Source organism: Papio anubis, chromosome 17, assembly GCF_008728515.1.
Source record: "Papio anubis isolate 15944 chromosome 17, Panubis1.0, whole genome shotgun sequence".
In the NCBI taxonomy this organism is placed as follows: domain Eukaryota; kingdom Metazoa; phylum Chordata; class Mammalia; order Primates; family Cercopithecidae; genus Papio; species Papio anubis.
The window spans coordinates 51975433-51987474 of NC_044992.1; the positions used below are offsets into that span (position 1 = coordinate 51975433).

Consider the following 12042-nt stretch of genomic DNA (forward strand, 5'->3'; position numbering starts at 1 on the left):
AATCCAGTTGTAAGACATCTGGGGAGCAGAGGGAAAAAAGTTAACGCTATGGAGTTGTCACTCCAACTGAAGAAAAATTATTAATAGGAGGAGCAGAACTTCAGTTCTGGAAAACTTTTTTTTTCTTTTGAGACGGAGTCTTGCTCTGTCGCCCAGGCTAGAGTGCAATGGTGAGAGGCTCATGGCAAACAGTGCCTTCTGGGTTCAAGCGATTCTCCTGCCTCAGCCTCCCGAGTAGCTGGGATTACAGGCACGCACCACCACACCTGGCTACTTTTGTATTTTTAGTAGAGAAGGGGCTTCACCATGTTGGCCAGGTTGGTCTCAAACTCCTGACCTCAGGTGATCCACCCACCTCCGCCTCCCAAAGGGCTGGGATTACAGGTGTGAGCCAGCGCGCCGGGCCAAGTTTTGGAAAACTTTTAGTAAGGCTGAAGGCTTAGGCATGTTTTGACCATTTGTAACTAATAATGACACTCATCACAAGGTACCCACAAAATTCACTGCCAGTCACCCTGCTACGTCAAAGCCTCTCCTACTTCAGAACCTACCTAGCCATAATTTTAACTGACATTTTAGCAACAAAACTTTTATTTGAAGATATCCTTGAGCCACAAATCTCTCTGGATTTAGATTTCAAGCAGTAGAAAATAAGATGGTTTAACCTGCAATTCAGTAAAAGAACTTCACATCAAACTTCAATCTTTAAGAAGCTGCTACAGCTATACTGTAAGGTTACGAGTTTATTCTTTCAAAGCAGGTCTCCTCATCTCTTAAACGCTATATATATTAAGTAGATAAAAACTGCAATTTCTATTTTGGTAGCATTTAGGATCTACAAAAGTGATCTTTCAATTACTTGGAATTTCAAAATAGAGGTTACCTAGTAACAATGCATCAGTAGAACACAAAATACTCTGATTTTGTTTAGTCTGTGGGGGGAAAAAAATCTTTAAACTGGAAAGATTCTGTAGCCTTACGAAGATTATTACATTGGAATTGGAATTACTGTAGTTCGTTTTTCCCTCTAGGAGGGCAGCCATTTCTCTACAAGTTTTGTAAAAGTTACGACTCGGATTTCAAAATGCAAGCAGATGTTGATGAAGCATACGAAATGGGCAACTCCTTCTATTTCGGAGCCGCAGTGACTCCGACTTTGTGCCCCAAGCCTGTAAAGCACAAAACCTCATCCCTTTGGTGTAAACCTTCAAGAGAAGTGGGGCAGCACACTTCAGGCTTTTCACCAACAGGCTGGCGACATGCTAGGTCAGGGTGTCCGGAGAATCGGGGCTGAATGGGAGAGATCTTGAGGGCAAGAGCCTCAGAGACCTTCAGGCACCGGGCTCGTGAAGGTTTCCACGTGCCCCTATCTAGCTGGTCCCAGGGGGAATTAGTGGTTGCTACAGTAGTTTAAGACGGCCGTGGTTTTTCGCAACCCGGGCGGCGAGATGGCGCTTTGGTGTAAGCGAGGTAAGGTGGGTGCACTGGGATCTCCGCTCTCGGAGCCTCCAGTTGACTGCCACGCCGACTTGCGGCCAGACCTGCGACCTCCGCCCTCCCCCGCGGCGCCAGCCTCTGGAATCTGGCGTCGCCCCCATTTCTCCAGTCGAAGTGGGAATCCCTCTGTGCGGGACCTCGCCGCCATACCCAGGCCGAATGGGGGTGGGGAGGGAAGTTGGCAGAGCTCGGCCTCAGGATCTGCGCCCCTGTGGAAGGACGGCAGAGGAGAGCCGTTTCACCAGCCTCTCCCGTGCTAGGGTCTCGGGAAACACGCGGTAATTACCGAAGAACCCCGCACTCTGTGAGATGCGAGGCTGCGGGGTTGCCGGGACATTTTGAGGACCGGGCTCGGCCGGGGAGACTCCAACCTTCACCCTCCCTGGCCCCCGGTCCCACTTCCCGCCTTCTCCCGGCGCCGCCACTTCAGGCAGCCCACTCGGCCCGGCCTCTCCCCGCGCCCGGACCACCCCCCACGGGGTGCTCTCACTGCGCAGCGAGTCCCTCCGCTGCCTCCTCCCAGCCCAAAATGGCGGCGATGGCCGCCGATCCTCTCGTCGCCTTCCTCAAAGGCCAAGGATCCCTCCGCGCATACTGCCCCGCCCATCTTAGCCGGATCTCTTTTCTGCCCCGTAAAGATTAACGCCATCAATGAACTCTTTAATTGAGTTCGGAGAAGGCGGGTCCAGTTGTGCCTCCTCACAGCTAATCGTTGCCAAAAGTGAGAATATTGGCAGAAGGCTTGACCAATCAAAGAAGGCAGCGATGCACGCGCAGTCTGTCCCCGCTCAAGGGTAGATGGGTTTCGGAGTCTCGGGTGTGGCTGTTGACGTGACAGGCGCTCGGATCGCTTTTCAGGCTAGAAGAACTACAATCCCCAGCAGGCACCGCGCGTCCAGGCTATCTCCTCCCCCCATCTTAGTGGCCTGAGCGGCTTGACCACAGCTGCTGCAACTGCAGCAAGAGGTAGGGCTGAGGCGTTGGGAATTGCACCGACAGGCAGTCGCACAGAAAGACACAGATGTAGTGGTGTGCATAGCCCTTGACAGCGAATAGGTCAGTTCCACTTTTGCAAAACCTCTTTCCATGACTATCTCCCCTCTTCCAAGAAATCCATCCTTGTCCCAGTTGGGTTTCCCGCTCAGCTGCATGTAGCGCAAAGACCTCTTTCCCCTTTCCCCTGTTTCCCTTTCTGAGAGGAAGGAGGGAGGCAGGCCATGACCTTAGAGGAAAAGGCCTCAGCACTAGGCTTGGCCCAGGTCCCAGCTGTGCTTCTGGCCTTTGGAGCCCAGCTTGGGGAGAAGGTTGGGGGTGCAGGGCTGCATGAAGATTGAGGCCCCTGGAGACAGTGGGAAAGGACTCCTGAGCTTGCTCCATGTTCTCCCGTGGCAGCAGCAGCCCCGCTGCACTCCCAGCCTCCCCAGGCAGTCCTCCTTTTCCCCTTTGGTGGTTGGGGAAACAAAGCTTACACCTGGCTTCCTGGCTGCCAGCCTGGGCCTCGATGACTTCCAGGAGGACAGTACAGGACATGAGACCTGGTGAGAGACCCGAGGAGCAGGAGAGGGAAAACGGCCCCTGAATCCCATTTGGCCCCTTGCTGGCTGGAGGTGTGAAAACCAGTGGTGGAGGCAGCCTTCGGGGCCTGCATTTGAGAATAAGGGTATGAAGAGCTGGGGTACAAAATGGCTGCCGCTGCCTGGGCAAACAATTCTGGGCAGCCAGAGTCCTCTTGAGAACGTTCCTTCAGAACTTGGATTTCTGATGTTGTTCAAAGCAGGTGTCACTAGTTCCAGGTGTCTGCTGAAAGATTTGGAACGGAAGATGATGGCCACTCCGAACCAGACTGCCTGTAATGCAGAGTCACCAATAGCCCTGGAGGAGGCCAAGGTAAGCCCCTGCCCTCCTGCCCACCCGAGTACCCCGAGCATGGGTCCCACAGCTGAGATCCAAACTTCTTGTCTCAGATATGTTGGTAGATTTGGAAAACCAATATTTTGATGAGTCCCTACTATGCACTAGGCAATAGGCCAGAATCCCAGTCTATGCTAGCTTATGAAATCTTAGTAACTGGCCGGGTGCGGTGGCTCACACCTGTAATCCCAGCACTTTGGGAGGCCGAGGCAGGCGGATCACCTGAGGTCAGGAGTTCGAGACCAGCCTAACCAACATGGCGAAACCCTGTCTCTACTAAAAATGCAAAATTAGCCTGGCGTGGTGGTGGTGCATGCCTGTAATCACAGCTACTTGGGAAGTTGAGGCAGGAGAATCACTTGAACCCAGGGGGCAGAGGTTGCAGTGAGCCAAGATCTCGCAATTGCACTCCAGCCTGGGCGTCAGAGCGAGACTCTGTCTCCAAAAAAAAAAAAAAAAAAGGAATCCTAGTAACCCTTTCAGGCAGGAATTATTTCCAATTCCCAGAAGCCAAGGTTCTGAGACCTGAAATACCTGTTCCAGAATCATGCTGTCTACAAGCAACAGACCCAGGGTTTAAACTTAGGGCCTTCTGACAACTGAACATTGCCTTGACCTCAAGTTCAAAGAGGGCATGGAGGGACTGGGTTGAATGTGTTTTGTCCAGGCCATGAACCAAGTCTGAAGCAGGAAAAAGAGTTTTTGGTTCATAATTTGAATGGACCCAGGCAGGCAATTCACTTGAGACCAGGATTTCAAGACCAGCCTGGCCAACATGGTGAAACCTCATCTCTAGTAAAAATACAAAAATTAACTGGGCATGGTGGCACATGTCTGTAATACCAGCTACTGAGGAGGCTGAGGCATGAGAATCACTTGAACCCGGGATGCAGAGGTTGCAGTGAGCTGAGATCACACACTGCACTTTAGCCTGGGCGACAGAGTGACACTCCATCTCAAAAAAGAGAAAAAAAAAAAAAAAAAAAACAGGCCAGGCAGTGGCTCACGCCTGTAATCCTAGCACTTTTGGAGGCTGAGGCAGGTGGATCATCTGAGGTCGAGAGTTCAAGACCAGCCTGGCCAACATGGTGAAACCCTGTCTCTACTAAAAATACAAAAATTAGATGGGTGTAGTGATGGGCGGCTGTAATCCCAGCTACTCAGGAGGCTGAAGCAGAAGAATCACTTGAACCCGTGAAGTAGAGGTTGCAATGAGCTGAGATCGTGCCATTGCACTCCAGCCTGGGCAACAAGAGCAAAACTCTTTCAAAAAAAAAAAAAGAAAAGAGCTCGAAGCTGGGCGCAGTGGCTCACGCCTGTAATCCCAGCACTTTGGGAGGCCGAGGTGGGCGGATCACTTGAGGTCAGGAGTTGGAGACCAGCCTGACCAACATGGAGAAACCCCATCTCTACTAAAAATACAAAATTAGCCGGGTGTGGTGGCGCATGCCTTTAATCCCAGCTACTTGGGAGACTGAGGCAGGAGAATCGCTTGAACCTGGGAGGCGGAGGTTGCTGTGAGCAGAATTTGCACCACTGCAGTCCAGCCTGGGCAACAAGAGGGAAACTCCGTCTTCAAAAAAAAAAAAAAGTTCGAGACAAGCCTGGCTAACATGAGGAAACCCCGTCTCTACTAAAAATACAAAATTAGCCGGGTGTGGTGGCGCATGCCTTTAATCCCAGCTACTCAGGAGGCTGGGGCAGGAGAATTGCTTGAAACTGGGAGGCAGAGGTTGCAGTGAGCCGAGATCACGCCCCTGCATTCCAGCCTGGGCAACACAGTGAAACTCCATCTCAAAAAAAAAAAAAAAAAAAAAAAAACCCTGAAATTAGGCCAGTGTGGTGGGGCATGCCTGTAATCCCAGCTGCTTGGGAGGCTGAGGCATGAGAATCACTTGACCCCAGGAGGCAGAGGTTGCAGTGAGCTGAGATCACGCCACTGCACTCCAGCCTGGGTGATGAAGTCACACTGTCTCAATAAAATAATTTGGAATGGAGGTAGGGGGTTAGGATACAACCCGCAAAAGGGGAGAGAGAAAGATCGTATCAGACCCTCAGAGGATGCCACTTTCTAACTTGGCAACAGGAACCCATGCTTGTTCAGCCCGTGTTCTCTCACTACCTGCCCTTACCCATTCTTCCTTAGTCCATGCCTCCCTATAGATGAGCAGGGAGCTTAGGAGAGGGGTCAGAGAGCTTCTGACCCACGCTGCCTAGCCTATTCCGTGTTTTCTGGATTTACTGAATTTGGAATTCATGACGTGTCAGGGCTACAGTGTTCAGCCAGGTCACACAGCTTATCTACAGTAGTGGTCATGGTGGTAGAGGGCCAAGTCTTCAGGAGGGAGGCAGCAGGTAGGGCTAGGGGGCTGGGTTTGCTTGGGTGAGGGTGGAGGATCAACAGGGCACTTTTACTGAGGGCTGGGAACATGTGACTGTGCACACCAACAAGCCACCCTGCCTTGGCATCCCAGTGGCCTTGCCTGTCCCAGGTGGGGCGACAGCTCTATCTCATTTGGCCCAAGCCACTGGTAGAGACAAGGGCTATTGCTTATATTTAGTGATCTCCCTGCAGGTGAAGTAACACAACAAACTCCACATACATACATACCCCATACACGTACACAGCCTGACATACCTCCTTTTCCCTGAAATTCTTTTCAGGGTCTGCAAAACACACATGACATATGCCTGGCTCTTAAGGGCTGCGCATACACCACATTCCTCAGTACACACCCTGTGTGCATGGACCTATGCTCACATGTCTGTGAACTGCATTGCATATTACTCAACAACATACCAGTGGTAGTGGTTATTATTAGAAATTGTCCAAACCACAGACTTAGAGCAATTCATTTCCCATCTCCCACACCCAGTACTCCCACCCTTCCCACAACAGAGATAAACAGATGCCCTGAGCCTATACTGTCTTGACAGAATCTTTCTACCTCTTAGATAAGTTCTGGAACTCTCTCGCTGCAGACTGGAGGCCGACCCTCCCTCTCCTTGGAGAGGACCTCTTTCCTGCCATTCATATTGGAGAGTGATGCCAACTACCAACTTCTGCCTGGAATAAATATGTTCCATCATTTTATTTTATTTTTTAATTTAATTTTTAAATTTAATTTTATTTTTTGAGACAGAGTCTTACTCTGTTGCCCAGGCTGGAGTGCAGTGGCACGATCTCACCACACTGCATCCTCCACTTCCCAGGTTCAAGCGATTCTCCTGCCTCAGCATCCCGAGTAGCTGTGATTACAGGTGCCTACCACCATGCCCGGCCAATTTTTTTTGTATTTTTAGTAGAGATGGGGTTTCACCATGTTGGCCAGGCTGGTCTCAAACTCCTGACCTCAGGTGATCTACCAGCCTCGGCCTCCCAAAGTGCTGAGATTACAGGCATGAGCCACCATGACCAACCTGCTACATCTTCTTTATGCCAGAAGGATAGAGAGGGGAGTCTTATTTGTCTGTTTTTTTAAATTATTATTTTTATTTTATTTATTTATTTATTTATTTTTTGAGACTCCAATTCTGTCACTCAGGCTGGAGTGCAGTGGCGTGATCACAGCTCACTGCAGCCTCAACCTCCCACTTCAGCCTCCCAAGTAGCTGGGATTACAGGTGCTCACCACCATGCCTGGCTAATTTTTTGTAATTTTTGGTAGAGATGGGGTTTTGCCATGTTGCCCAGGCTGGTCTTGAACTCCTGGGCTTCAGCAATCCACCTGCCTCGGCCTCCCAAAGTGCTAGGATTACCAGCATGAGCCACCATGCTCGTCCATAAGTCTTATTTCCCAATATCTTTTGGATCTCCCTATCTTATAGGTTTTAGGCCACTTAACAGATATTTACTGAGCACTGCCCTTGTGCTGTGCATAGGAATATAGTGGTGACTTGGACAGACAGACAAGATGTGTTCTTACATGAGGAAGACAGATGTTAAATGGCCATATGCTAAATGCTGTGTGCTAATTGCGTGACATGATAGAATCACTAGGGAGGGTAGATGGGGAGTCTACTTTAGGTAGGGTGGTCAAGGAGGGGCTCCCTGAGGAAGTGACATTGGAACTAAGCTCTAAAAGGTTAAAAAAAGGTGGCCGGGGGCAGTGGCTCATGCCTGTAATCCTGGTACTTTGGGAGGCTGAGGCAGGTGGATCACTTGACATCAGGAGTTTGAGACCAGCCTGGCCAACATGGTGAAACACTGTCTCTACTAAAAATACAAAAAGTTAACTGGGCATGGTGGTGGGTGCCTGTAATCCCAGCTACTCCGGAGGCTGAGGCAGGAGAATCGCTTGAACCTGGAAGGTGGAGGTTGCAGTGAGCTGAGATCGGGCCACTGCACTCTAGCCTGGGCAACAGAGGGAGACTCTTGTCTCCAAAAAAAAAAAAAAAAAAAAGCCCAGGTGTGGTGGCTCACGCCTGTAATCCCAGCACTTTGGGAGGCCGAGGTGGGCAGGTTACTTGAGGTCAGGAGTTCCAGACCAGCCTGGCCAACATGGTGAAACCCCATCTGTACTAAAAATACAAAAATTAGCCTGGCATGGTGGTGCACACCTGTAGTCCCAGCTACTCAGGAGCCTGAGGCAGGAGAATCGCTTGAACCCGGGAGGCGGAGGTTGCAGTGAGCCGAGATGGTACCATTGCACTCCAGCCTGGGCAACAGAGTGAGACTGTCCTACACACACACAAAAAAAAAGATGAAGAAAAAGTCAGCCATGCAAGTAGCTGGAAGCAAGATCAGCTACATAATTTGTGGGGCCTAGTGCAAAAGGGCACCTTATTCAAAAATTATTAAAAAGTTAAAGATAGTGGCCGGATGTGGTGGTGCATGCCTGTAGATCCAGTTACTTGGGAGGCTAAGGCAGGAGGATTGCTTGAGCCCAGGAGTTTGAGGATGCAGGGAGTTGTTATTGCACCACAGCATTCCTGGCTGGGCAATAGAGTAAGACCCTGTCTCTGAAAATAAAAGGTCTTTTTTGTTTGTTTGTTTTTGAGATGGAGTCTCGCTCTGTCGCCCAGGCTGGAGTGCAGTGGCTCAATCTCAGCTCATTGCAAGCTCCGCCTCCTGGGTCCACACCATTCTCCTGCTTCAGCCTCCTGAGTAGCTGGGATTACAGGCGCCCGCCACCACGCCTGGCTAATTTTTTTGTATTTTTAGTAGAGGCAGGGTTTCACCTTGTTAACCAGGATAGTCTCAATCTCCTGACCTCGTGATCTACCTGTCTCAGCCTCCCAAAGTGCTGGGATTACAGGCGTAAGCCACCTCACCTGGCCTGTTTGTTTTTGAGATGGAGTCTCGCTCTGTCACTCAGGCTGGGGTGCAGTGGTACAATCTTGGCTCACTGCAACTTCTGCCTCCCATATTCTCCAGCCTCAGCCTCCTGCGTAGTGGGGATTACAGGCATGCACCACCACACCTGGCTTATTTTTGTATTTTTAGTAGACATAGGGTTTCACCATGTTGGTCAGGCTGGAGTCAAACTCCTGACCTCAGGTGATCTGCCCACCTCGGCCTCCCAAAGTGCTGGGGATTACAGGCCTGAGCCACCATGCTGAGCCTAAAAACAACTTATTTCGGCTGGGCGCGGTGGCTCAAGCCTGTAATCCCAGCACTTTGGGAGGCCGAGACGGGCGGATCATGAGGTCAGGAGATCGAGACCATCCTGGCTAACACAGTGAAACCCCGTCCCTACTAAAAAATACAAAAAAAAAACTAGCCGGGCGAGGTGGCGGGTGCCTGTAGTACCAGCTACTCAGGAGGCTGAGGCAGGAGAATGGCATAAACCCGGGAGGCAGAGCTTGCAGTGAGCTGAGATCCGGCCCCTGCACTCCAGCCTGGGCGACAGAGCGAGAGACTCCATCTCAAAAAAAAAAAAAAAACTTATTTTAGGCCGTGCGCAGTGGCTCACTCCTGTAATCTCAGCACTTTGGGAGGCCAAGGCGGGTGGATCACCTGAGGTTAGGAGTTCGAGACTAGGCTGGCCAACATGGTGAAACCCTGTCTCTACTAAAAATACAAAAAATTAGCCGGGCGTGGTAGCACATGCCTGTGATCCCAGCTACACGGGAGGCTGAGGCTGGAGAATTCCGGAGGAAGAGGTTGCAGTGAGCTGAAATTGCGCCACTGCACTCCAGCCTGGGTGACAGGGAGACTCCGTCTCAAAAAATGAAATAAAATAAGGGTTTTTAAAAATAATATGTGTAAGACAAGGACAGCATGAAGCCAGGTGTGAGGCCTCTGTGGAACTTAACAGGTCACCTGCCCATGAAGCCAGCTGTGTTTGAAAGTCAGGCTTTCTGGGAAGAGGGAAGAGCCAGTGGCATTTGGGCTTCTGATCAAGCAAATGTATCAAGATCTGTCTTCTATCCCAGTTTTCTTCTTCTCCTACTTTACTCATTTGGACAGTATTTATGGAACTCCTACTCAGTGCCAGGTATTATTCTAGGCATTGAAATTACAGAGTGAAACACACAGGCAAAATTCCTGCTGTCACCATGAGTTTACTTGGGGAAGGCTGGGGGACAGACAATAGACAGGTCACTTTGTAAACAAATGGTTGCAAGGGTGAGGGGCTAAGAGTGACCAAGTTAGCTGAGTGTGGGAAGGTTGGCTTCAAACTGGGTAGAGAGGGAAGGGTTCCACCTCCAAGGACAGGCTGTCTGATCCATCCTTCTTCCTCCTCCCCCTCTTTAGACCTCTGGTGCCCCGGGGAGCCCCCAAACACCCCCTGGGCCTCATGACTCTGGTGGTTCCCTGCCCCTGACACCCCGGATGGAGAGCCACTCAGAGGATGAAGATCTTGCTGGGGCTGTCGGTGGCCTGGGCTGGTACAGTAGGAGTCCCCGGACCCAGAACCCAGGGGGCTGCTCAGCGGAGGCTGTGCTGGCCCGGAAGAAACACCGTCGGCGGCCGTCCAAGCGCAAACGGCACTGGCGACCCTACCTGGAGCTGAGCTGGGCTGAGAAACAACAGCGGGATGAGAGGCAGAGCCAGAGGGCCTCCCGGGTCCGCGAGGAGATGTTCGCCAAAGGCCAGCCCGTGGCCCCCTACAACACCACCCAGTTCCTGATGAATGACCGAGACCCGGAGGAGCCCAACTTGGATGTGCCCCATGGGATCTCCCACCCAGGTTCCAGTGGGGAGAGTGAGGCCGGGGACAGTGATGGGCGGGGCCAAGCGCACGGTGAGTTCCAGCGGAAGGACTTCTCTGAGACTTACGAGCGCTTCCACACCGAGAGCCTGCAGGGCCGCAGCAAGCAGGAGCTGGTGCGAGACTACCTGGAGCTGGAGAAGCGGCTGTCGCAGGCAGAGGAGGAGACTAGGAGGCTGCAGCAGCTGCAGGCGTGTACTGGCCAGCAGTCCTGCCGCCAGGTGGAGGAGCTGGCTGCCGAGGTCGAGAGGCTCCGGACTGAGAACCAGCGGCTTCGGCAGGAGAACCAGATGTGGAACCGAGAGGGCTGCTGCTGTGATGAGGAGCCGGGTACCTAGGGGTGCCTCCCAGCCTGGTGGACCCAAGGAGAAGGTCCCATTTTGTGCACACTCAGGCCAGCTGGGTCTCAAGGAGGCAGGTGGCAGATGAAAACCACCGTCAACACCCTTTGCCCCCTGAGAACGGCTAAATTGGTTCAGACTCCCACCTCACCGTTTCCACAGTTGGCTCTTTCGTGTCATCTTACTCTTTACAGAGAAATTAAATGGTCTTAGTGGGACCAAATGGGAGTATCTAGGATTGATTTCACTAGGGCTGTTGTGAGAACCAAAACATTTGCCCCAGAGAAGTCTGAGTGGGGTCCCAGTCCCCACTGCCCCAAGCCTGGCAGGACAGCGGACCTCTGGATGGGGACCTCCCAAGTTCTCCAGGATACCTGAATCCTGCTCTGTGGGTGTTGGAGCAATCAGACTGCAGGAAAGGTTTTCTAGGTGGGAGGGAACTCCGTCAGGAGCCCCCAGTTTCGGCCAGAAACTGAAGCTCAAAATACCAGATCGCTGTGAGGAGTTGTGAGCTTTCCCTAGAGGAGAGAACGGGGGTTTTTGGAGAAGACCCAGGGGTTCCTTCAGAGTTTGCTGCTGAGCTCCCTGTATTCTCCCCACAGTTTAAAGGCTGGACTAGACGGGTTCTGGGTGCCTTGTGCCTCCTTGTTCTTGACAGCCCCCAACCCCGACCCCTCTCAGCAGGGGGTTGGGCCTGAGGTTAGTTATCATATGTTTGTGTTTGTCCCTTTACCTCCCAAGGGTACTAAGGGAGGTGCTCTCCTGGTGGAAAATAAAGTCAAGAGACAGAGGGGGACAGCACATGGATCCCCCGCAGAGCACAGCAGCCTGGCTCTCCTGGTGCCTGCCGTGCGCCTGTGCGTCCTGCTCCTCTCAGCCTCATCATGTGGGTGTGAATTCCCTCTAAAGTGTGTGAGGCCCTTGCCTGTCTGTGCATCAGAGACAGCTGGGTCAGCCTGGGTAAGGCAGATACCACCAGCCAGCGTCAGGCTCTGAGACAAGCTCACTCACCCCTCACACTCAGACCCACCCTTCCCCAGGCACCCTGTCTCTTCCATCCCTTCCTGGTGCCCTTGCAGGCTAGTGTTGGGTGTCAGGCAGCAATGAACATGGATAACTAGTGGTGGTGGAGGAAA

At 51.9% G+C, this 12042-nt stretch overlaps 1 protein-coding gene across 9 annotated transcripts; it reads left to right on the plus strand.

Annotated features, from left to right (window-relative positions):
• The first annotated feature begins 699 nt into the window (after nucleotides 1–699).
• On the plus strand, nucleotides 700–11727 carry HEXIM2 (HEXIM P-TEFb complex subunit 2). 9 transcript variants are annotated; one of them, XM_021929300.2, is made up of 4 exons: nucleotides 706–1470; nucleotides 2356–3157; nucleotides 3275–3384; nucleotides 10109–11727. In XM_021929300.2, exons 3-4 carry the CDS (start codon nucleotides 3319–3321, stop codon nucleotides 10901–10903), a joined length of 861 nt encoding a protein of 286 aa, XP_021784992.1. In that variant the 5' UTR covers nucleotides 706–1470; nucleotides 2356–3157; nucleotides 3275–3318; the 3' UTR covers nucleotides 10904–11727. The 9 variants fall into 9 exon arrangements, with proteins under 9 accessions (XP_003913250.1, XP_021784992.1, XP_017806303.1 ...); XM_017950814.3 differs by having other exon boundaries at nucleotides 2356–2553; nucleotides 3272–3384; XM_017950812.3 differs by having other exon boundaries at nucleotides 2356–2553.
• Nucleotides 11728–12042: the final 315 nt, after the last annotated feature.

Coding starts and splice junctions, on each gene's coding strand:
- HEXIM2 (XM_009190853.4), top strand. CDS start 1,449: ATGGCGCTTTGGTGTAAGCGAG. Junction 1,471..3,271: donor GGCGCTTTGGTGTAAGCGAG/GTAAGGTGGGTG, acceptor TGTTGTTCAAAG/CAGGTGTCACTAGTTCCAGG. Junction 3,385..10,108: donor TAGCCCTGGAGGAGGCCAAG/GTAAGCCCCTGC, acceptor CCCCCTCTTTAG/ACCTCTGGTGCCCCGGGGAG.